This window comes from Coregonus clupeaformis, unplaced genomic scaffold (assembly GCF_020615455.1).
Source record: "Coregonus clupeaformis isolate EN_2021a unplaced genomic scaffold, ASM2061545v1 scaf1271, whole genome shotgun sequence".
In the NCBI taxonomy this organism is placed as follows: domain Eukaryota; kingdom Metazoa; phylum Chordata; class Actinopteri; order Salmoniformes; family Salmonidae; genus Coregonus; species Coregonus clupeaformis.
The window spans coordinates 72,076-96,495 of record NW_025534725.1 but is presented as its reverse complement, the minus strand read 5'-3'; the positions used below and the strand labels follow the sequence as shown (position 1 = coordinate 96,495).

At 45.4% G+C, this 24,420-nt stretch overlaps 1 protein-coding gene across 2 annotated transcripts; it reads left to right on the top strand.

Moving 5' to 3' along the window:
• On the top strand, positions 1-24,359 carry LOC121561290 (hexokinase-1-like). Of its 2 annotated transcripts, XM_045217915.1 has the most exons (19): positions 1-394; positions 1,970-2,132; positions 12,355-12,503; positions 13,114-13,233; positions 13,640-13,735; positions 13,819-13,918; positions 14,180-14,363; positions 14,764-14,919; positions 15,093-15,326; positions 15,566-15,870; positions 16,306-16,454; positions 16,724-16,843; positions 17,430-17,525; positions 20,044-20,055; positions 21,220-21,319; positions 21,573-21,756; positions 22,082-22,237; positions 22,568-22,801; positions 23,125-24,359. In XM_045217915.1, the coding sequence occupies exons 1-19, from the start codon at positions 332-334 to the stop codon at positions 23,273-23,275; spliced, it is 2,772 nt and encodes a 923-aa protein (XP_045073850.1). In that variant the 5' UTR covers positions 1-331; the 3' UTR covers positions 23,276-24,359. The 2 variants fall into 2 exon arrangements, with proteins under 2 accessions (XP_045073850.1, XP_045073851.1); XM_045217916.1 differs by lacking the exon at positions 20,044-20,055.
• Positions 24,360-24,420: the final 61 nt, after the last annotated feature.

Here is a 24,420-nt window from a genome sequence, read left to right as displayed (position 1 = left end):
CACCATTCCAGTGCAGCACTGCATCCACCGACAGCCAGGCAGCTAGCAGGGAGCAGCTAAGAGAGCTAGCACTGAGACACAGACACTGTGTGTGTGCCTGTGTGTGTGCAACCCAGGCACAGCTTCTTCTTCTTCTTCACTGTTTTACTAGCACTTTTACCTCACAACTCTCTTCAAGGGGGACTAGGGCAGCTCAGGCCTGCTTTTCCTCCTCATTAGGATAAAGAAGGGATCAGTGAAGGACAAGAGATATCGGTCGTTCTCTCCTCCCTTTTTTCTCACCTCCCTTCGTCCGTCCGTCGCTGACGGCCCTCGCATACGTGCAGGCAGGATGATAGCGGCACAGCTTCTTGCATATTACTTCACTGAGCTGAAGGATGACCAGGTTAAGAAGGTGAGTGACTACAACTCTTTTACTGTACTCTTCCCTCTAGAATGGGTCAGTTTTGTAAGAGTAGACGCTGCTGACAGCCATGGACACCGGTTGATATCAATATGCCTCTGGGGCGTTTGATGAGGCTGGACGAGGATAGAGCTTTGGGAGGGAAGCCATGATGGACATCTGATTTAATTTTGATGAGTGGTTTGTCTTGTCTAGTGTAAGCATTGGAACAGGAGTGTGCAGTTTTCAATAAACACACTGTGTGTCCTTGAGATTAGGATGTGCCAGCTGGATGGGCTAGCTGGTGGTGGTCGTGATGCAGTGCATGCTAGCCCCCATCTCATCGCTAAGGAGTGTTTCCGGGGCGTCTGTTGCCCGGGCGTCTGAAGCAGACAGGTGTCTGTGAGCTAGGGGCTGCTGGGAAGGAAGCCGTGAGCACTTCCTCTCTCCCTCCCCCTCTTCTTCTCTCTCTCTCTCTGACTCCTCTCTCGGTCTCTCCCTCTCCATCGTCATGGAAACGGTTAAAGTGCCAAACCCCACCTTGCCTCGCCATCCTCCTCCCCTGACACTAGGCCTGTAACCAAATAAATTCCCTCATCATCCCCGTGGAGAGGAGGGAACACGCCCTTTGGCGATAGACAGATGTTGACCTCAGATCAGAACAGAAACAAGGCACGACATGTAGATGTCAGAAGCATCAGAGCATCTAGTTGTCTCAGGACACACATTATACATTAATACCAAATCCATTGGTTTTGACTTGACCTGTGTGACATCCCCTAGATAGACTCAGTAAAGACAGAGTGGCTCGTGACTGACGGAGTGTGGGATAAGATTTGTGATGTCATACGTGACGTGTAGTGCAGCATGCCCCTAGTACTGTAGCTAGTAGTTAACCATTACATTCCTGATTAAGACCAGTATGAGGGCTGATTCAGCAAAATATTATTATGACGTCAATTATTATGACAGTATATTATATTACCACTATACTATACTTATATTACAATTCATTATGAGAATATTAAATTATCTTAATGATAAAAAATGTTGATGCTCCAAAATTGTACTAATACTTATCATTGTGATGAAAACAGATGGTCTCTGATAGCGTTCGTTACATAATGTTAGTAGCTTACTACTACTTCATTACTAGCGTCACACACATACTCGTCTCTATGTGAAGGCTGCACAATGCTATTTATATCAGGACAATCATTCTCCAGCTATCGGCTTTACAGCAGTAATATTGTTCAGCTCAGCTCTTCTTTTTGGAGCCCAATAGCGACTGATGAATACTAATGCTACTGTAAGAGATGATATAATAATCTGTGGATCATATCCAATTGTTCCCTCTGGACTGTGTTCCATTGCACTCTGGAATAATATGACAACTTGTAATGTCTGTCTGTCTTCATATTGCTAAGTACCTGCACTCCATCATCGGTTGAGTAATATACAGTACCATAACAATACATAATAGTTAAGGTCAGTAAAAACTCATGACCTTAATCCTTGTATATACTGTATTACGAAGACATATCATCATAACATATTGTATCTATTCTTTCCTGTGGTGGTTTATAGATCGACAAGTACCTTTACTCCATGCGTTTCTCTGACGAGACGCTGCATGACATCAAGTGCCGGTTCCGGCGGGAGCTGGAGAACGGGCTGGGCCGTGACACCAACACCACCGCAACTGTCAAGATGCTGCCCACCTTTGTCAGGTCCATCCCTGATGGATCAGGTAAACAGTAATGTCAATACAGAGTAAACTGCACTTCAATACAATAGTGGTCCTGTGTGGCTCAGTTGGTAAAGGTGGTGGGTTCAATTACCTCAGGGATCACATACTAGGGCTGTCCCCAACTTTTAAAAAATATTGGTTGACCGAGAGTCATCTGTTCTTTCGACCAATTGATTGGTCAAAATTTTAAAACGTGTATTTTTCCATATATAGACACACCCTATGTTTGAATAAAGTTAACTATATGTAGGCTACTGAGCTTGTCTGATGCTTTAAGCGCTGCGATTAAAAATTAAGACACACAAATTACTAAAGAAGGAGCCAGAGATCAATATAGCCTAACCAGAAGAAAAAAACCTGTTCCCTAACCGACTCTCCTCCTCCCACTGCCCGCTGCTGCTGGCCTTCGCAGATTCTGCCAATAGGCTACACCAGCGGTCGGCAACCTTTTCTATTTGGAGTGCCATGTCTACTGATCTGCATGCCAGTTATCCATTTGGAGTGCCTAGTTATCGTACCATTTCTACTGATCTGAATGCCAGTTATGATTTTAATATGCACATTTTCGTGGAACAGTTTCATTTCATTTATAATTTGAGATAATAGTCTTCATATCTCAAAATCAACGTAATGTGTTTTTAATCAAAATTCTACCTAAATGGAAATGATACAAATCTAAAAGTAAATTCTATTTCATATGTAAAAATAGCCTACATAAAGCCAACAAATAAAAACATTACAGCTTGCAGGTAGAAAATATCCTGATAAAAATAAATATCCTATAAATCACACTGGCTACGCATGGCCTGTCTGCAAGGAACTTGAAACACTGTATGAACTATTAACTTGGCTTGTGCTAGCAAACTAGCAAACTTGCAACATAGTATAAAATATTCTGGGTCCTCAGAGTTTCCATGCCAGTGAGCTCTGGACAGACAGACAGACACAGCTGTAGGCTATTTGTGCAAGGGATAAGAAGTAATCAGGTAGGCAGGCCTATTTTATGACGTTTGCTGTCAGCTTCCTGCTTCCCCTGTTTGTCTCCTGGCCTCTAGAGGTCAGCTGTGTTCCCCTTTTGCCTTAGTTTTTCCTCATGTGTCCTAATTAGCTTATCTATGTCACCTGTGCCTTGTTTCCCCTTGAGTATTTTAGCTGTGTGTTTTCCCCTTGTTTCTCACTTGGTTATTGCGTCCTGACTGTGTGTCTCCTGCTTTGTCTCACCGTGTCTGTCCTAGTAAGTTGTTGAAGTTATCTTTAGTTTGTTTTTCTCCCCTCGTGGAGTTGTTTTGTTTTGCCTCCTGTTTTGGAATATTAAATCTACTTGCCTGGAGTATTGCCTTGGGTGTTTCATTTGGGTCCTACAACATTTCCTCTGTGGCTAAGGGGTAGTACCCCCAGCTCTACACATCTGAGACCGGAGTTCTAACCCGGCTTGTGACAGAATAACCAAGTCAATCATGGACCCAGAAACACTCAGTTCCCAGGACCTGTTGGCGGTGATCATTCGACATGAGGCTTCTTTCCAGCGCCATGAAGCCGTTCTCAGCCGACAAGAGGAGCTGATGGCTAGACATTCTCAACTCCTGGCCGAAATGATGAGTTCCCTTCACCAGCTCTTTGAACGCCTCCTTGGTTCTCCCCCTTCCCCCGGTCACCTCCCAGTGACGACAGGCCTTCTCGGTTGGCGGAGCCCCGACTACCACCTCCCAAGCCCTTTTCTGGGGATCCAAGCTCTTGTCAGGGTTTCCTCACCCAATGCTCCCTCACCTTCGCGCTCCAACCCTCAAGTTTTCCCACAGACCGTTCCAAGATTGCCTACCTCATTACCCTTCTTTCAGACAAGGCGCTCGCCTGGGCCTCTGCGGTGTGGCAGTCCCAGGAGGCCTGTTGTGACTCCCACGCTGCATTTGTAGAAGAATTCAAGCGGGTGTTCGATCATCCTGTCAGTGGGCGGGAGGCTTCCAAGCGCCTACTGTCTCTCCGTCAGGGCCCCGAAGCACGGCAGATTTTGCCATTGAGTTCCGAACCATAGCAGCAAGGAGCGGATGGAATGATGAAGCGCTGAGGGTCTGCTTTCAGGGAGGGTTATCTGAGCCCCCTTCAAGATGAGTTAGCCATCCGTGAACCAGCTGAAGATCTCGAGTCCCTCATAGCCTTGGCCATCCGCCTGGACAATCGTCTAAGAGAGCGGAGAACGGCTCGCCGTCAGGTGTCTCAGTCCCAAGTTCCTCTGAGCAGCTCTGTTTCTCCTGTTTGGACTCCGTCATTCAGAGCTGCCCCGGCTCCTGAACTGCCCCAAGATTCCCCGGAGAGCATGCAGTTAGGCCGTTCCAGGCTTTCTTCCAACGAAAGGGAACGTCGCATGAGGGAGCGTCGGTGCCTCTACTGCGGGGTTGCCGGCCACTTCCGCTCCACTTGCCCCGAGCTTTCGGGAAACGCCTGTCCCCGCCCAGCTACAGGAGGGTTGTGATGGGGAAAATTAGAGCTCCTCCTACTAACGCGGTCCTAGCTATTCCAGCCACTCTGTCCTGGGAGGGCCACCAGCATCGGGTCCAGGCTATGATCGATTCCGGTGCCGCAGGTGATTTTATGGATGTAACCTTGGCTAAGGAACTTAAGATCCCTACCCAACTACTTCCTCAACCCCAGGCAGTTACAGCCTTAGATGGCCGACCTCTGGAACCAGGAAAAGTTACTGAGGCGACTCAGTCCCTGCGACTTACCATCTCTCAACACCAGCAGGAGGAGACCTTCTATCTCATTGACTCTCCCGAGTATCCTATTATCCTGGGTCACCCTTGGCTATGCAGACATAATCCCCAGATCGACTGGCCTACTGGCACCATTCTTAGCTGGGGTCCCACTTGCCAACTCACCTGCATGCTTCAGAGTTCCTCAGCCCCTAGTACCCAGTTTCAAGAGTCTGTTGACGTCTCCCGAGTCCCCAGTGTTTACCATCGGTTCAAAACAGTGTTCAGCAAGGCCCGGGCTACTGCCTTACCGCCTCATCGCACTTATGACTGTGCCATTGATCTACTCCCTGGGTGCTGCCCTCCTAGAGGTCGGATCTTTTCCTTGTCCTCCCCGAGCACGCAGCTATGGACACTTACATTAAGGAGTCCTTGGCAGCCGGCCTCATCTATGCCTCTACTTCCCGGCTGGGGCGGGCTTCTTTTTGTTGAAAAGAAAGACGGGGGTCTGAGGCCTTGTATTGATTACCGGGGACTCAACAAGATCACGGTTCGGAATCGATACCCTCTTCCTCTCATGGCCACTGCTTTTGAGCTGCTTCAAGGGGCTTCCATTTTTACTAAGCTGGATCTCCGCAATGCTTACCATCTCGTGCGGATCCGGCCAGGAGACGAATGGAAGACGGCGTTCAACACGCCCACGGGACACTATGAATATCGGGTGATGCCGTTCGGGCTCACCAATGCCCCCGCAGTATTCCAAGCCCTGATTAATGATGTTCTCCGGGATATGCTTAATCTGTTCGTCTTCGTGTACCTGGACGATATCCTCATCTTCTCGAGGTCACTGAAGGAGCATGAGGGGCATGTTAGCCGGGTTCTCCAGAGGCTCCTTGACAATCACCTCTACGTTAAGCCTGAGAAGTGTGAATTTCATGTTTCTCAGACTCAGTTTCTCGGGTTTATTGTCACTCCCGGGCACCTAGAGATGGATCCCAAGAAGGTCAAGGCGGTCCACGATTGGCCCACACCTGCCACGGTCAAGGAGGTTCAACGGTTCATTGGCTTTTCTAACTTCTATCGGAAGTTCATCAAGAATTTCAGCTCGGTGGTAGCCCCCTTGACGACGCTTACCAAGGGAGGAGGGACCAAGATTCACTGGGGTCCGGAAGCAGCAGGGGCCTTCGAGGATCTCAAGCGCCGCTTCACTTCTGCTCCGATTCTGGTGACCCCTGACCCAGAGAGACCTTTCGTGGTGGAGGTGGACGCCTCAGAGGTGGGGGTGGGAGCCGTCCTGTCACAGAGGGGTGCGGATGGGAGATTACACCCTTGTGCCTTCATGTCTCGCCGCCTGTCTGAGGCCGAGCGCAACTACCACGTGGGGGATCTAGAGTTGCTTGCGGTTAAACTGGCCTTGGAAGAGTGGCGCCATTGGCTTGAGGGGGCTCAGCACCCTTTCCAGGTTCTCACAGACCACAAGAACCTGGAATATCTCCAACAGGCTAAGCGGATGAACCCTCGGCAAGCACGATGGTCCCTTTTCTTTAATCGATTCCAGTTCATCCTGACTTACCGACCTGGCACCAAGAACGTCAAGCCGGATGCTCTGTCTCGAGTCTATTCTCCCGAGGTACAAGAGAAGCCCTTGGCATCGATTATTCCGAGGTCTAGGATCGTCGCACCTCTTCAGTGGGAACTAGAAAGAGGGGTACGAGAAGCTCTTGCCCATGAGCCCGATCCAGGCGGTGGTCCTGCCGGTCGCCTGTACGTTCCTCTCTCGGTTCGGGCCCGCGTCTTGCAGTGGGGTCATGAGTCGCCCTTGACATGCCATCCTGGCAGTGCTCGCACACTGGAGTTCCTCCGACGGCGGTTTTGGTGGCCGTCCATCAAGAAGGACGTGCAGGTCTACGTTGAGGCCTGCCCTGTGTGCAACCAGGGAAAGTCGACACGCCAGCGACCCCAGGGACTGCTCCATCCCTTACCTGTTCCTCGAAGGCCATGGTCACACCTTTCGCTGGACTTTGTTACGGGACTTCCTCTATCCCAGGGCAACACCGTCATCCTTGTGGTGGTAGACCGTTTCTCTAAGGCTGCCCGGTTTATTCCCCTGCCCAAGCTGCCCTCGGCTAAGGAGACTGCTGAGCTCCTCATGAACCATGTCTTCCGGATATTTGGCATTCCCCTGGACGTGGTCTCTGACCGAGGTCCCCAATTCTCGTCCCGGTTTTGGGGGCCTTCTGCAGGCTTATTGGGGCCACAGCCAGCCTATCGTCAGGATTCCATCCAGAGTCTAATGGCCAAACGGAACGGATTAATCAGGATCTGGAGACCACCCTGCGGTGTATGGCGGCCAGTAATCCCACGTCTTGGGCCACCTATATCATTTGGGCTGAATATGCCCACAACACCATCCAGTCCTCAGCCACCGGATTGTCCCCCTTCGAATGCCAGTTCGGTTACAACCCTCCTTTGTTTCCAGAGGAAGAGGCGCAAGTTGGTGTTCCCTCGGCCCAGCGCTTTGTCCAACGCTGTAGGCGGACCTGGAAGAAGGCCAGGTGTACCCTCCTTCGGACCTCCCAGAGATACCAAAGTCAGGCTAATCGCCACCGCCGGACGGCCCCTAGTTTCCGAGCTGGTCAGAGAGTTTGGTTGGCCACTAAGAACTTGCCCCTCCGGGTCGAATCCAAGAAGCTTTCCCAGAGATACATCGGCCCTTTCCGCATTTCTAGAAAGGTTAACCCTGTGTCGTATCGTTTAGTTCTGCCTCGCTCCCTTAGAGTTAACCCCACTTTCCATGTTTCACTCCTTAAACCTGTCTTGTCTTCTCCTTTTGCCCCCCACACAGACCCCCGCCACCTCCCAGGATCATAGACGGCCAGCCAGCCTACACAGTCCGCCGGATACTGGACTCCCGGAGGGTCCAGAACTCTCTGCAGTATCTGGTGGACTGGGAGGGCTACGGGCCAGAGGAGCGCTCCTGGGTTCCAGCCAGGGACATCCTGGACCCAGGGTTGATCCGAGATTTTCGCACCCTGGGGCCAGGGTGTTCTGGAAGGAACGTCAGGAGTCGTTCCTAGAGGAGGGGGTCCTGTCAGCTTCCTGCTTCCCCTGTTTGTCTCCTGGCCTCTAGAGGTCAGCTGTGTTCCCCTTTTGCCTTAGTTTTTCCTCATGTGTCCTAATTAGCTTATCTATGTCACCTGTGCCTTGTTTCCCCTTGAGTATTTTAGCTGTGTGTTTTTCCCCTTGTTTCTCACTTGGTTATTGCGTCCTGACTGTGTGTCTCCTGCTTTGTCTCACCGTGTCTGTCCTAGTAAGTTGTTGAAGTTATCTTTAGTTTGTTTTTCTCCCCTCGTGGAGTTGTTTTGTTTTGCCTCCTGTTTTGGAATATTAAATCTACTTGCCTGGAGTATTGCCTTGGGTGTTTCATTTGGGTCCTACAACATTTCCTCTGTGGCTAAGGGGTAGTACCCCCAGCTCTACACATCTGAGACCGGAGTTCTAACCCGGCTTGTGACAGTTTGCACTGGATCAGAGCATGACATTTTTCCCCCCTTTCATGCTGAGTGGTTATCGAAAGGGAGAGAGCTGGAAAGATTTTTCAAATAGGCTACATTGAGGAACTATTGTCATTTTCAATGGATGTAAAAACAGACTTTGTTTATTTGCAGTTTGAGGCGAAGAAAAAATTACTTTGAGAAGCTCCACAGTGATGGTGATTTAAGACAATCAGAAATAGTATCAGATCCCCAAATGGGCACATTTATAGGCCTACATTTGTGCGCAGGCCAGGTAGCCTAGACCTACTTCTATGCATAATCAGGTGTGTGTCCTTACTCAAGATTGACAGGAGCGCTTCAAACAAAAGACAATGAATACATTGACAACTCGTAAATGGAATGAAATAAACCAAAACTCTCACAAGTGTAGTCTAGGTTGTGCGCTCTGCAAACAACGTGTCAACTCCTACAATGAGAACAGTAAGACTGTAGTAATAATATATTGAATGTATTAACTGAAATTACTGTAACCAAACAAATATTGTAGATTATAAATGATGGGAATTAACGGTAAATGTACTACTGGTGATACTAGTGTACCATCCCCGCGGCCTCCACAATGGATTAGTCAATCAGACACGTGTCTTGTGTGTCATAAATTATTTGTATATATTTGCCACTGCTCGACTAAATAAATCTTGGTCGACCAAACAGCCTATCAACCAAACAATGGACCAGTCAACTAAATTGGGTCAGCCCTATCACATACACATACTAGAAATGTATGCACTCACTGTACTGTAAGCCCCTTTGGATAAAAGCGTCTGCTAACTGGCATGTTATATATTAAAGATGCATTATAAAGGTTTTGTATAATTTCAGCTAGTAGTTTTGAGTGCACACGAGCCAAAACGGGTCCCCGAAAATTGTGCACGATTGTGTGTAACATCATTCATTTCGTATGATGTTACGTCCTGCAAAAAAATATTATTATTATAATTTTCCTGTAATTTGGATGATATATTACGAATTCAAATTCGTACAATATTTTACGAATTTGAAAGTGCTTAATATCCTGTTCAATCTCTTGAATACAGTACAGCAATATATACATTGGAAATAACCCACACTGATGATGTTAGTTGCCTCTGCATAACAAAAAAACATATACATTCATAATCATAGGATAATGGCATGCATCCCATTTGGACCTGCAGCTTGCATATCTACTGGCATGTCCTTTCAGCCTACTTCAAAGCACCAAACTACCACTGTTGGACCTTTAACTCTACATAGAAGATAGTGTTTATACTGTAAGCACTTTAAAGGACACTACACTCCCAGCTTTATCTGTCCTGCAAAAATGTGCTGAGGTGTTTTAAATGGCCAGGGCCATTCTGTGACATTAGGCTTTTTGTGTGTACTGTGTATTTGAACTTGGCAGGTCATATGGCCACCCTGCGCCATTGTTGTGAGCCCAGGAGCAGAACAGTGCTCTCTGTGGCCACTAGAGTGTCTATGGGCTGTTAGTATGATTAGTTGTGCTATAGCAATGCATGATAACATTTAACATATCACACCCAGCTGCATCGCTAATCATTCAACTGCTAGATATAGAGCTCATGCGAAATAATGCAGGGGTCCACCATTTGGGTAGTTGGTTTTATTGGGGACAGTGGAGTTATTTTTTCAGTTTATAGTATATAAATGTATATGTTGTCGTTTAAAGTTACAGGTAAGATTTATAGTTTAAGACATGAAAACAGAGGAGATGAGTTCACTGTTTGTTTCCTTGTTTGTTTACTGCTGATTGCCTTTCAACATCAGTTAAAATGCCCTCGTAAATAAATAACTACAGTATTGGGTTACATTAACAAATGTAATGTTGAATGTCAACAGGCAATCTTCCCAGCATAAAGTTATTACTTTGGAGAACGGGAGGGGAAATGCTAAATGTAAAATGGAGCCTGATAGTAAAATGTCAGAAATCTATTTTGAACTTGCTGATAGTAGAGGCCACTGCTGATAGTAGAGGCCACTGCTGATAGTAGAGCCCACTGCTGATAGTAGAGGCCACTGCTGATAGTAGAGCCCACTGCTGATAGTAGAGCCCACTGCTGATAGTAGAGCCCACTGCTGATAGTAGAGCCCACTGCTGATAGTAGAGCCCACTGCTGATAGTAGATGCCACTGCTGATAGTAGAGGCCACTGCTGATAGTAGAGGCCACTGCTGATAGTAGAGCCCACTGCTGATAGTAGAGCCCACTGCTGATAGTAGAGCCCACTGCTGATAGTAGAGCCCACTGCTGATAGTAGAGGCCACTGCTGATAGTAGAGGCCACTGCTGATAGTAGAGCCCACTGCTGATAGTAGAGGCCAATGCTGATAGTAGAGCCCACTGCTGATTGTAGAGCCCACTGCTGATAGTAGATGCCACTGCTGATAGTAGAGGCCACTGCTGATAGTAGAGCCCACTGCTGATAGTAGAGCCCACTGCTGATAGTAGAGGCCACTGCTGATAGTAGAGGCCACTGCTGATAGTAGAGCCCACTGCTGATAGTAGAGGCCACTGCTGATAGTAGAGCCCACTGCTGATAGTAGAGCCCACTGCTGATAGTAGAGCCCACTGCTGATAGTAGAGGCCACTGCTGATAGTAGAGGCCACTGCTGACAGTAGAGCCCACTGCTGATAGTAGAGGCCACTGCTGATAGTAGAGCCCACTGCTGATAGTAGAGGCCACTGCTGATAGTAGAGCCCACTGCTGATAGTAGAGCCCACTGCTGATAGTAGATGCCACTGCTGATAGTAGAGGCCACTGCTGATAGTAGAGCCCACTGCTGATAGTAGAGCCCACTGCTGATAGTAGAGGCCACTGCTGATAGTAGAGGCCACTGCTGATAGTAGAGGCCACTGCTGATAGTAGAGGCCACTGCTGATAGTAGAGGCCACTGCTGATAGTAGAGCCCACTGCTGATAGTAGAGCCCACTGCTGATAGTAGAGGCCACTGCTGATAGTAGAGGCCACTGCTGATAGTAGAGGCCATTGTCAAGAGGTTTACTCCAAACATCCGACCTATGCATAGTTCAGGGTGGCCTATCTTTGTTTGTAAACAGAGCGGCCTGCGGACAGTAAATGCCAAGGCCCAACAAGGCTAGCCTTGCAGAGGGGTCGTATCATAAAGCCAGCCTGCCGTGGGCAGTTCGCTGTCATCTCGCATGTTATAAATAGCCATCGTTTTCAGCCACTGGACATGAGGGGGTCCAGGAAGGGGGATTCAGTCAAAGTTGAGGCTATGGTGACAGCTGACAACTGATATGTATCAAGTATGTGAGATGTGTGTAAAAGTATTATAAACAATTGACTTTATCTTAAACACATTTTATTCTAGGTAGCTAGTTATGTATAGGTAGCCATCAACGCCATGATCAACAAGATAGCAACACACAGGAATACTGTAAAGTAAAATCTAGATGGAACAGCAGCACTCTATAACAGTGTTATAACAGAACATTATCTAGTTAGCCTGAGGATAGAATGACTGTAAATCGCTTTGGATAAAAGCGTCTGCTAAATGGCATATTATTATTATTATTATTATTAATTCTACTTTGCTTTAATGGCAGCTACAAATGGAGTCCTCCTCTAGTCTGTAGGCTATCAGACACACCTCCATCCAATACAGCTCAGTGACATCTCATTCCAGACAGGTCATGGGAACAGACTGTGATAATGCTCTGTGTTCAGCACCAGACAGATGTAGTGTAATTAGATCAGCTCTGTGTCTGGAGTACACAAACAGCTTGGTGCCTGATCTATACGATCGATATAAACAGGCCTTTCTTGACCTTTTGAGGACAGAGTACGATTTTGGCTCCCTTCCTAAAATGACATATAATCCTGACATATAGCACCTGGCAGGCAATTAACTCAGTTCACCTAAAATGAAATTTGTAGATAGTAACATGCTGCTTGAAAGACACTAGAAAATAGGTAATGTTGTTGATGTATTTTAATTTAATTTTAATTTAACAGAAAAGGGAGATTTCTTAGCTCTGGATCTGGGCGGCTCCAACTTCCGTATCCTGCGCGTGAAGGTGACACAAGACAAGAAGCAGCCGGTTCAGATGGAGAGCCTGGTCTACGAGACCCCTGAGGACATTATCCATGGGAGTGGGACGCAGGTCAACAACACCACAAAACACCACCAAAAAACAAACCAAAACACCCTCAAAAACACAACAAAACACACTCAAACACAACAAAACACCCTCAAAACACCCCAAACACTCCCAGACAGTCGCCTATAGTCTCATTCACTCACATCAGAGGTTCTCCGGGTCAAACAATAAGGATCATTCTGTATAAAAGCAGTCACTCAATATTGTCTTGATCTGTTTGTCCTATGAAGTGGGTGTGACATCAAGAAACCCATCAATTACATTTACATGACACTGTTGACCTCTGTTGACTGTTGAAACCTCCGAGAGAGGGCAGTTGGCAACAGTAACGTGATACCCACAACAATTCTGTCACGAGAGAGATCAATTGTGATTGGTTGATACAAAAAACATTCCACGCTATAACCTATAGGGCTACAGAGTGGTCGTAATAGAGGACTGACTTGAAGAACTGCTGGCCACCATCATGATTCACCAATTCAAACCAGTTTAATTGTTAATTAGGGGTTTGATAAGCCAATAGGGTTGGGTTGCTGCTACTGTTATTATGTGTAATTGTATAACCACGTGCTTCTGTCCCACTCCACTATTCAAGTTCTTTTTATGTCTGTAGCTCTTTGACCATGTCGCAGAATGCCTCGGTGACTTCATGGAGAAGCAAAAGATCAAGGATAAAAAACTCCCTGTAGGATTCACATTCTCCTTCCCATGTGCCCAAACCAAACTGGACGAGGTAAGAGGTTCCAACAATGTATGCTTTTATAATATTTTATTCGAGATGTTGAGAAACCATAATAAATTACATTATAAAATGAATTATATTTTAGTATAAGCCAACGTTTAGGGTTTGAGTTTGCACAGTTCTGTTGTAACTGTGGGGGTGGTACCTGCCTGGGGGGACAAAATCCTAATTTAAAAAAAGAATGTCCACAAAGCCAACACTAGCCAACACTAGCCAACACTAGCCAAAACTAGCTAACACTAGCCAACACTAGCCAACACTAGCTAACACTAGCTAACACTAGCTAACACTAGCTAACACTAGCCAACACTAGCCAACACTAGCTAACACTAGTTAACACTAGTTAACACTGGTGGTCATAGAATAGACTTATTAAAGAAAGTGCTGTCTGTTACAGGCCGTCTTAGTGACTTGGACAAAGAAGTTCAAAGTGAGTGGTGTAGAAGGCATGGATGTCGTGAAGCTTCTGAACAAGGCCATCAAGAAACGAGGGGTGAGCTTTCTTATTTCTTAACCATAAATTAATTACCACGTATGCCACTAGAAGAGAATTAGAAAACATATTGTATTTGTCAGGACTATGAAGCTGACATCATGGCAGTGGTCAATGACACAACCGGAACGATGATGACCTGTGGGTTCGACGATCAACGATGTGAAGTTGGCATCATCATAGGTGAGGATACACACCATTCAATACATGTATGTTCGCATACGCTCAAAAGGGTTATTGATAAAAGGTGGTAAAAGTACTGTGCAGCATGCCAATGGCAAAGAATGGCCATGGCATTCTAGATTCATGTTCATTCGAAATTCTACACAGAGAGGCATAGCTCTAGTGAAAATTAAGCAGATGTCCATTTTGCTGCACAGTATTCTCCTGTGGCTTGCCGTAGTGCTCCAGCCAGGTTATTTACTAGGCTGGGTGTACTTTCAGGTACTGGTACTAATGCCTGCTACATGGAGGAGCTGCGGCACATTGACCTGGTGGAGGGAGACGAGGGCAGGATGTGCATCAACACAGAGTGGGGGGCGTTCGGGGACGACGGGTCCCTGGAGGACCTCCGTACAGAGTTTGACCGGGAGATCGACCGGGGCTCCCTCAACCCTGGGAAACAGCTGTAAGTCAAGACTGCAGGGCCTGCATGGTACTCAGGACTGCTAAGTGGAATATGTGTTTATGGTTGTTGCTATAACGGCGTTATAACCTAAAGCTAATCCCAGTGCAATTTGTCAGTTAAACTTCCATTGAATCAGGCACTTTTTGGAGCCTCAAAAGCTTCAACAAATCACCACAAGTGATAAATATGTAGGGCTCCAGGCCAGGGGCTTGCCACCCTCAGCGTCAAGATAAAACAGAAAATATTGTAGACATTGTTCAACCCAAGTGGGTATTTACAAAATCTCCGGGAAGAGTCATGTCACATAACAATAAATCCTCAGAGAACGTAAAGCTGTGTATTTGTTTACAAGCCCTAAAAATCAACTGACAGTGTCTCTGTTGTGTCTTTGTCTGGGAAGGTTTGAGAAGATGGCCAGCGGGATGTTCATGGGAGAGCTGGTCCGCCTCATCCTGGTCAAGATGGCCAAGGAGGGCCTGCTGTTCGAGGGTCGGATAACCCCCGAGCTTCTGACGAAAGGGAAGATCGAAACTAAGCATGTTTCAGCCATTGAGAAGTAAGAGGTCAACGATGGACAGTTTCTTCCAAGGAAAATATACACAACTCCATTGTTTCTGTGGACTATATGACCTCCATTACATACAATGAAAAGTTATTTGAGGCTAAGTGAGCTATAGAGCTCAAGCACTACATAAATGCAAGCCATTGACCTCTCTCTCCCCATGACAGGAGCAAGGAAGGCCTGACCAAATGCAAGGAGATCCTAACGAGGCTTGGCGTGGAGCCTTCTCAAGAGGACTGTGTTGCCGTGCAACACGTGTGCACCATCGTATCCTTCCGCTCTGCGAACCTCATCGCAGCTACACTGGGAGGTATCCTTACACGCCTGAAGGACAACAAGGGAGTCGCCCGCCTGCGCACCACTGTGGGAATAGATGGGTCGATGTACAAGATGCACCCTCAGTGAGTGCTCAATCCTACTGGAGGTAGATAGGACCTCCTCTGTGCAAGAACACAATAAGAGAACAAGAGGGAATTTCAAAATAGCCACAGGTGTCAAAGAATATGCTGGTCTCTACCACAAGTGATGATGCAATAACTTATCAAGATTTACATTTCTCTGAGAAGTACTAGACTTCGATACAGAAATCCAAACAGCTTGTTATCTCTTCCATCCATCCACCCCTCTCATCTCTCTGCAGATATGCCCGGCGTCTCCACAAGACGGTGCGGCGTTTGGTGCCCGACTCTGACGTCCGTTTCCTGCTGTCCGAGAGCGGAAGTGCCAAGGGTGCTGCCATGGTGACGGCGGTGGCGTACCGTCTGGCCGACCAGACGCGCCAGATCGCCCAGACACTGGCCGAGTTCCGTCTGAGCAAAGCCCAGCTGCTGGAGGTGAAGAAGAGGATGAGGACGGAGATTGAGAATGGCCTGGGGAAGAAGACACACGACTCGGCCACCGTCAAGATGCTGCCCACCTACGTGCGCAGCACGCCTGACGGAACAGGTGACCAACAGGAGGGCGTTGTGGAAAGATGGATGGATGGATGGATAGCAGGAAGGATGGAAGGAGGAATTAATATATATTCTCACCACTATTCAGAGTTGGGGGGAATCAGTTCCATTTGAATTGTAGTCGATTCAGGAATTCAATTACACTTCCATAGAGGAATTCCTTGTTCAACTGTTTGGGAATAAAATGGGACTGACTTTGATAATTGGTCTACTTTTTGTATAATCCTTGGGCATTTGCATGTTAGAATCCCTTCATTTTACTGAACTGTCACCCAATATCCCTGCCAATCTGAACAGCAAACAGATTAAGGTCACAGACCTCAAGCGATTCATACAGTTAGAACTATGAAAATCAACACTTGAAGCATGAGAATATCTTATGGAAATATCATTATCATTAGCTAATAAGCCTGCTTTCATGTTACAGAAAATGGGGATTTCCTGGCTCTGGATCTGGGAGGGACAAACTTCCGGGTGCTGCTGGTTAAGATCCGTAGTGGGAAAAGGCGTACAGTGGAGATGCACAACAAAATCTACGCCATTCCCATCGAGGTCATGCAGGGCACGGGAGAGGAGGTACAGCAATGGCTGAAATTACTAAATGTCATTATAACACCAACGCATTAGAGTCGGTCTCAGTTCATGAACTATGATTCATCCGTTTTCAAATGTCCATATACGTACTTCAGTAACTTTTCCATCCATAAATTGAGTCTAATTTATTTATGTCTGCACTGAAATAAATACTGTCAGCACATCATAAAGCCAATTCATCATTCAATCCATCATTAAATGAATACAGTCAGCGTATGATTAAAGCCGGTTTTCTCTACCGTTTCCTCCAGCTCTTTGACCACATTGTGTACTGCATCTCTGACTTCCTGGACTACATGGGCATGAAGAGCGCCCGTCTGCCTCTGGGCTTCACCTTTTCCTTCCCCTGCCACCAGAAGAGCCTGGATGCGGTGGGTAGTTTATCCGCTGGCTAACACCTACCCTGGAGGAGACCCCAAAATAACTCCTGTCCCGCACGATCCCCCAAAAATGGAATCACTCTCACTGACAATTATGATCAACATTCGCATCTCACAGTATATTTCACTGTTCGATCTCAGAGTGACAGTCGTGACTGCTATAACTAGAAAATCTGTGGAGGCACCGAATATCAAGTTAATGTATTAAAGTAATCACAGAGCTGGGACGATAAACCGAAAATTATTAACACAGACCACTTATCGCAGGCCTTTTTCTAATATCGTTCATTACGATAAGTAGCCTATACTAGAGAAATGTGAAGTTTTAAATTAAATACGTTTGCTAATTTGGGTGATTGTTAATGGGACAATTGGTGGCTACAACAATAAATACATTTAAAAAAAACAAGTTTAAAGGGTAATAAAACAAACTGTGGTGCACATTGTTATAAACATATCGTTTTATTTAGCGTTATCGCATCAATTCACGCAATTTATCGCGATATAGATTTTTGCCCATATCGCCCAGTTGTAGTTGATCGTAGCATAACCAAAAAGTGCCTTTTCTATTTTTCAGGGTATCCTCGTGAACTGGACCAAAGGCTTCAAATGCACAGACTGTGAGGGTGAAGACGTGGTGGAGCTTCTCCGGGAGGGCATCAAGAGGAAAGAGGTGAGGGGAGGGGAGGGTTGGACACCACGCCTTATGTCACACCACTGTGATAATATGTAACACATCCCCACAATATAACTCCACCACATAGAGTAGAATCAAATAACTGCTGTGGAACCAGTGTTGCCAACTATTTTTCAGTGAGAATCACTATTGACTCATTGATTTGACGCTAGAAGTTGCTGGATGACGTTTTGCTGTTGCCCTGCACGGCTGCGGTCCCCGACATAGCGTTTTTTTTGTGCACCATTGCAGTGACTTTTGTTGCACAGACAGCTTCTCCAACTATTTGCGGCAGAAAAGTTTGCCTGGGAAAAGTCGCTAAATGTTATCAAATCCATAGAAACCCTTGGTGGCAAAACTCCCCAAAGCAGCCTGAAAAGTAGCTGAATTTGTTGCTAGGCTCTTTTATCAATAAAAGTCGCTGGAGGGGTCTGAAAACTCGCTAAATATTGCAACAAAATCACTAAATTTGTAAAACTGTGTGAAACTGTCATTACACTCATGCACCATAACTGAACTGCCACTACACTGTCTCAGTCACCATCAACATTAACAGCCCACGTTTACAGTTGATCTCATTCATAACACCATTTATTTAACAATAAATCACTCTATGCGGTTGGAAATACTGATACCATCCCAAGTAACAATGTATCAATTTATTCAACAATGCAAAATGCCAGACCACAATATTTAAAAAACAATAGCATATCATGCTACGTTACCATTAGTAGAATATGCTAGTAGCATATGCTATGTCTCCATTGGCAACTTTCAGCCTTGCTGCAGTAACTCAGTTACAGTGGGGGGGAAAAGTATTTAGTCAGCCACCAATTGTGCAAGTTCTCCCACTTAAAAAGATGAGAGAGGCCTGTAATTTTCATCATAGGTACACGTCAACTATGACAGACAAAATGAGGAAAACAAATACAGAAAATCACATTGTAGGATTTTTAATGAATTTATTTGCAAATTATGGTGGAAAATAAGTATTTGGTCACCTACAAACAAGCAAGATTTCTGGCTCTCACAGACCTGTAACTTATTCTTTAAGAGGCTCCTCTGTCCTCCACTCGTTACCTGTATTAATGGCAACTGTTTGAACTTGTTATCAGTATAAAAGACACCTGTCCACAACCTCAAACAGTCACACTCCAAACTCCACTATGGCTAAGACCAAAGAGCTGTCAAAGGACACCAGAAACAAAATTGTAGACCTGCACCAGGCTGGGAAGACTGAATCTGCAATAGGTAAGCAGCTTGGTTTGAAGAAATCAACTGTGGGAGCAATTATTAGGAAATGGAAGACATACAAGACCACTGATAATCTCCCTCGATCTGGGGCTCCACGCAAGATCTCACCCCGTGGGGTCAAAATGATCACAAGAACGGTGAGCAAAAATCCCAGAACCACACGGGGGGACCTAGTGAATGACCTGCAGAGAGCTGGGACCAAAGTAACAAAGCCTACCATCAGTAACACACTACGCCGCCAGGGACTCAAATCCTGCAGTGCCAGACGTGTCCCCCTGCTTAAGCCAGTACATGTCCAGGCCCGTCTGAAGTTTGCTAGAGTGCATTTGGATGATCCAGAAGAGGATTGGGAGAATGTCATATGGTCAGATGAAACCAAAATAGAACTTTTTGGTAAAAACTCAACTCGTCGTGTTTGGAGGACAAAGAATGCTGAGTTGCATCCAAAGAACACCATACCAACTGTGAAGCATGGGGGTGGAAACATCATGCTTTGGGGCTGTTTTTCTGCAAAGGGACCAGGACGACTGATCCGTGTAAAGGAAAGCATGAATGGGGCCATGTATCGTGAGATTTTGAGTGAAAACCTCCTTCCATCAGCAAGGGCATTGAAGATGAAACATGGCTGGGTCTTTCAGCATGACAATGATCCCAAACACACTGCCCGGGCAATGAAGGAGTGGCTTCGTAAGAAGCATTTCAAGGTCCTGGAGTGGCCTAGCCAGTCTCCAGATCTCAACCCCATAGAAAATCTTTGGAGGGGAGTTGAAAGTCCGTGTTGCCCAGCGACAGCCCCAAAACATCACTGCTCTAGAGGAGATCTGCATGGAGGAATGGGCCAAAATACCAGCAACAGTGTGTGAAAACCTTGTGAAGACTTACAGAAAACGTTTGACCTGTGTCATTGCCAACAAAGGGTATATAACAAAGTATTGAGAAACTTTTGTTATTGACCAAATACTTATTTTCCACCATAATTTGCAAATAAATTCATTAAAAATCCTACAATGTGATTTTCTGGATTTGTTTCTTCTCATTTTGTCTGTCATAGTTGACGTGTACCTATGATGAAAATTACAGGCCTCTCTCATCTTTTTAAGTGGGAGAACTTGCACAATTGGTGGCTGACTAAATACTTTTTTCCCCCACTGTATACTCAATGTGCTTCAGTCATTCTGGACTTGTTGTTCTGAGGGGTTCTCAGCCCAACTCACACACCAACATGTTTCTCAGTATCTTTTTATACATTTCACCCTTTTAGATGGAGGATGGAGTAAGTATTAGTTGAATGTCAATGAGCAAATTGATTCTGAAAAACCCCAAAACAGGTAAAACAGAGCCGCAATGCTAGTCTCGAAAACCCGTCCCTAGGCAACACAGTGACTAGAGCCTGGTTTCAATTATGGACTCTTTTGGCATAGAGGAACTACGTCACTGCCAACGTCACTACTTTATCTGCTTGTATAAAATACAAAATATTGGCTCGCAAGATGGAGATCACTTAGGTTATTTTCAATGAGTGCATTTCGCAAGTGGCTAGTTTGCATCAACTACCTTCACTAAAACCACTGCACGCTTTGGTTTTTAATCGCGACTTTCTGGCATGTCTGCCTCGTGATTTGTGGGAGAGACCAGATTCTTATGTATTTTTATCGATGTAGGCAGTGACGTAGTTCATCTAAGACATAAGAGCCCATTATTTTAACCAGACCCTAGTCACTGTGTTGCCTATGGTTGGATTTTAGAGACTACTGCAATGCAGAGGTGTGGAAATTATTAAAATAGCATGCCGTTATTAACATCATAAGAAAATTGTAATAAACAAGAATGCAAAAATGACTGTAAATCTTTACAGGCAAAGTATAAGGCAAATTAACTTGAGAGTGTTTGTTGTGACCATTTTTGTGATCGAATATTTATAGCAACAACCAAAAAAATCAGGATCTTTACAAATGGGAATGGGAATATTATATCTCTTTGTCAATTGTGTGTGTGTGTGCCTGTCTGTCTCCTGTCTCCTGTCTGAGCTTCTGCATAATAATGAGTGTGTGGAGGGTCAGTGGGTTGCATTGTTCTTGGAGTGCTATTTGAAAGGTTGCCATGTCTGATATCATCTTTCAGTTGAACCAGCCATTCACTAACATTTCCAGGGTGGGGAGTAGTTCATTCATTGAGAAACAACCATTTGTACACACCAACACTCACACTGAAAATAATATTTGAAATGTACTCAATAAACTTACATTTTGTGTATTGATGTTTTCTGCTTTATGACATGATGCATGACCTTCAATGGAGGTTAGTTTTTTGGCTGTGACAGTACATTAAGGTGACGAATGTCAATACTATTTAAAGCATTATGTGAAGCAGAAAATGTACAGTTCAACTCACTCAAATGTACTGTTCAACTCATAATGTTGTTTGTGTGTATGTGTAGGAGTTTGACCTGGATGTGGTAGCTGTGGTGAACGACACTGTTGGAACAATGATGACATGTGCATATGAAGAGCCCAACTGTGAGGTTGGACTTATTGCAGGTATACAGGCCACTACTTAATTTCATCAACACTTACAGTGCAACATTGTTTTTCTATAAAATGCTAAATCAGTTGATGAAATTGGATACAAATCTAATGGCTAAAACATTTACACCAAATTGTATATAATTTACTGTAATGTACATTGTAATAAGTAGTATATCCACATGATATATAATGCTGTACAGATTTATAGATGCAGAGATTTCAAAATGGCTGCCTAAGTCCTGGGATGTCACGTGCATTCTAACAGGGACGGGCAGTAACGCTTGTTACATGGAGGAGATGAGGAATATAGAGACGGTGGAGGGGAACGAGGGACGCATGTGCGTCAACATGGAGTGGGGCGCATTCGGGGACAATGGGTGCCTGGATGATATCAGGACGCAGTATGACCGCGCCGTGGACGAGAACTCACTCAACGAGGGCAAACAGAGGTGACGATTGAACAGCCAAACTAGTAAATGGCTCTCTGGCCACAGGATAGGTTGGAATTCGTTTTTTTGGTTGTTGTTTTTTTGGCCTAAGTGTTTTGTTAATGTCCTGAGTATGCATCTGTACTTTATCGTATTTGAACCAGAATCCTTTATTGACACTAAAATACTTTAATGTTATCCATAATAAAATGGTGCTTGGTTTGATTGTTGATATGTTAGACTAGGACTCATCGATGGACTACTATGCTCCCTGAGGAGAGATGGGCCTAAGTAAATAACGAAGTTATATGCCTCAAATGTGGGGGGTTTTCACTCCATGTCTCAGGTATGAGAAGATGTGCAGTGGCATGTACCTGGGAGAAATTGTGAGGAACATCCTGATTGACCTGACCAAGCGTGGCTTCCTGTTCCGTGGAAAGATCTCTGAGACGCTGAAGACCAGAGGCATCTTTGAGACCAAGTTCCTGTCCCAGATAGAGAGGTATGGAACTTGTGATTAAACAGCAAAAATCTCTCGCTGTACTTAGATTTGACCCTATTAACTAAGGATATGTGCCTGGGGATGTACATAACCATCCTGTTGTAATTTGGGATGTACAGAGATTATCTACGCTGTTGAGAACCAACACTTCATACAATTACAAATTGTTCACAACAATGGCATCTACATTGTTACAAACGCATAAGAATATGATACAGACACCTTTATGAGACTGTAACCAATATTTGGCCTACCTGTATGCAGAAGTTACTATTCAGTATCCAGTGACCCAATGGCTCTTGATTGACCTTTAACCCTTTCTTTCCCCAGCGATCGCCTGGCCTTACTGCAGGTCAGGGCCATCCTACAGCAGCTGGGTCTGGACAGCACATGTGACGACAGTATCATCGTCAAGGAGGTGTGCAGCACTGTGTCCCGCCGCGCGGCTCAGATCTGCGGAGCCGGAATGGCCGGCGTGGTGGACAAGATTCGCGAGAACAGAGGGCTGGACCACCTGGACGTCACTGTGGGGGTGGACGGAACACTCTACAAACTGCACCCACAGTGAGTAATGGAGGGATAGAGAGAGAGGGAAGGAGAGGTGGAAAAGGAGAGCCAGTGTTAGGTCATAGCAAACTAAATCCAAAGCTTCCTTTAAATGTTAAATGGTGGAAATTAGAAGCATGCCCATAATGACATGTGATATTAGTGTCAGAGGATAAGGACATTTCACTTCTGCCACCTCAGGTCTACTTAGATATCATAGAAATATAACTCTTGAGTACAACTGTAATGAATAGGCCTCATCAATTCAGTGATATGTCCTATGAGAGACAATTATCCTTATACTCGTCTGACTATGTGTGCCTGTCTCCCTGTCTCTCCAGCTTTTCCCTGATCTTCCACCAGACAGTGAAGGAGCTTGCCCCCAAGTGTAATGTCAACTTCCTGTTGTCGGAGGATGGGAGCGGAAAGGGTGCAGCCCTCATCACAGCCGTGGGCTGTCGCCAGAGAGCGCAAGAGGCGCAGCAAGTGTAATGAGCCGCCCCACCCGTCGCCCTGACAACACCCTGCTGCTCCAACTTTTCTTCCACCCATCGCACAGCCCCACCCTCCATCTCCCCATAGCCCCGACCCGGCAGCCGTGACTCCACCTCTGCCCCACCTGGCCACTCTCACAGCCAGAGACATGTCCGCATGCATAGGGAATTAAAAATACTAGAATATTTCACCTTAATTTATTTATACTGCACCAGAAGGGTTTATCATTTAAATGTTTGTACATTTTCCTCAATAGCTTGTTGTCTTAAGTATCTGATAAATATAATCTCCTTAGGCGTGCAATATTTGTGTTTTGCCTAAAAAAATCCAAGAAGTCACAAGTAGGATTTTGCACCAAACAAAAAGTTCTCTGTACTTTCTACTGGATATGCGAGTTACAAGAGTAGTAGTATTTTGGTGGAACTCTCAATTGAACCAGTGAATATTTAATCCAATGAATGATACAACAACTCCTTTATAGTGATTACACTCTTTAGATATATTTTCCAAAAAGGCCTCACTGCTTATAGGGTGGAACGTAAGAGTCTCGGCTGTAAAAAGTTATAATTTTACGCACCACCTACATACTATTTTCACGCCATGTACTAGTCTACTACTAATCATTTTTGGTGTAAATGTATGTCAAAAGTAACTCACATAATAAAGTATTCCGCCTTCACCTAACCATTTTTCTGAGGAGCTTGGAGAGCTGAATGACTCCCCCCCCAGTTGAAGTGTTATACCTTGTTGCTACATAAATGTGAATTACTACTATACTTTAGGTGTTGTGTTCAATCCCACCTATTCACGCATTGTGTGCACAAATAATACATGTTAATTGGGCCCCAAGACAAGAGTGGCTACTCCGAGCGCTTCTGTGTGTACTTGTGGCTGAATGTCTCTGTGAGTCCTACTGTAACATGACCTGTAGCTTTACATATCCAAAGCTGTATGGAGACTGCATGCCTTATTCTGAGACAAATGGAGGGTACTGGATCCTTTTATTTTATATATCAAAATAGATTTGTGTTTCAAACTGTGACAAGTGAATTCATTAAATTATATTTTGTTGTGCAGTAAATACTGTGGAGATGTCTCTTTATTAGAATTTCACTGTACAGGTGGAGCCGATTCTACTATAG

Coding starts and splice junctions, on each gene's coding strand:
- LOC121561290 (XM_045217915.1), top strand. CDS start 332: ATGATAGCGGCACAGCTTCTTGCATATTACTTCACTGAGCTGAAGGAT. Junction 395..1,969: donor AGGATGACCAGGTTAAGAAG/GTGAGTGACTAC, acceptor GGTGGTTTATAG/ATCGACAAGTACCTTTACTC. Junction 14,920..15,092: donor CATGTTTCAGCCATTGAGAA/GTAAGAGGTCAA, acceptor TCCCCATGACAG/GAGCAAGGAAGGCCTGACCA.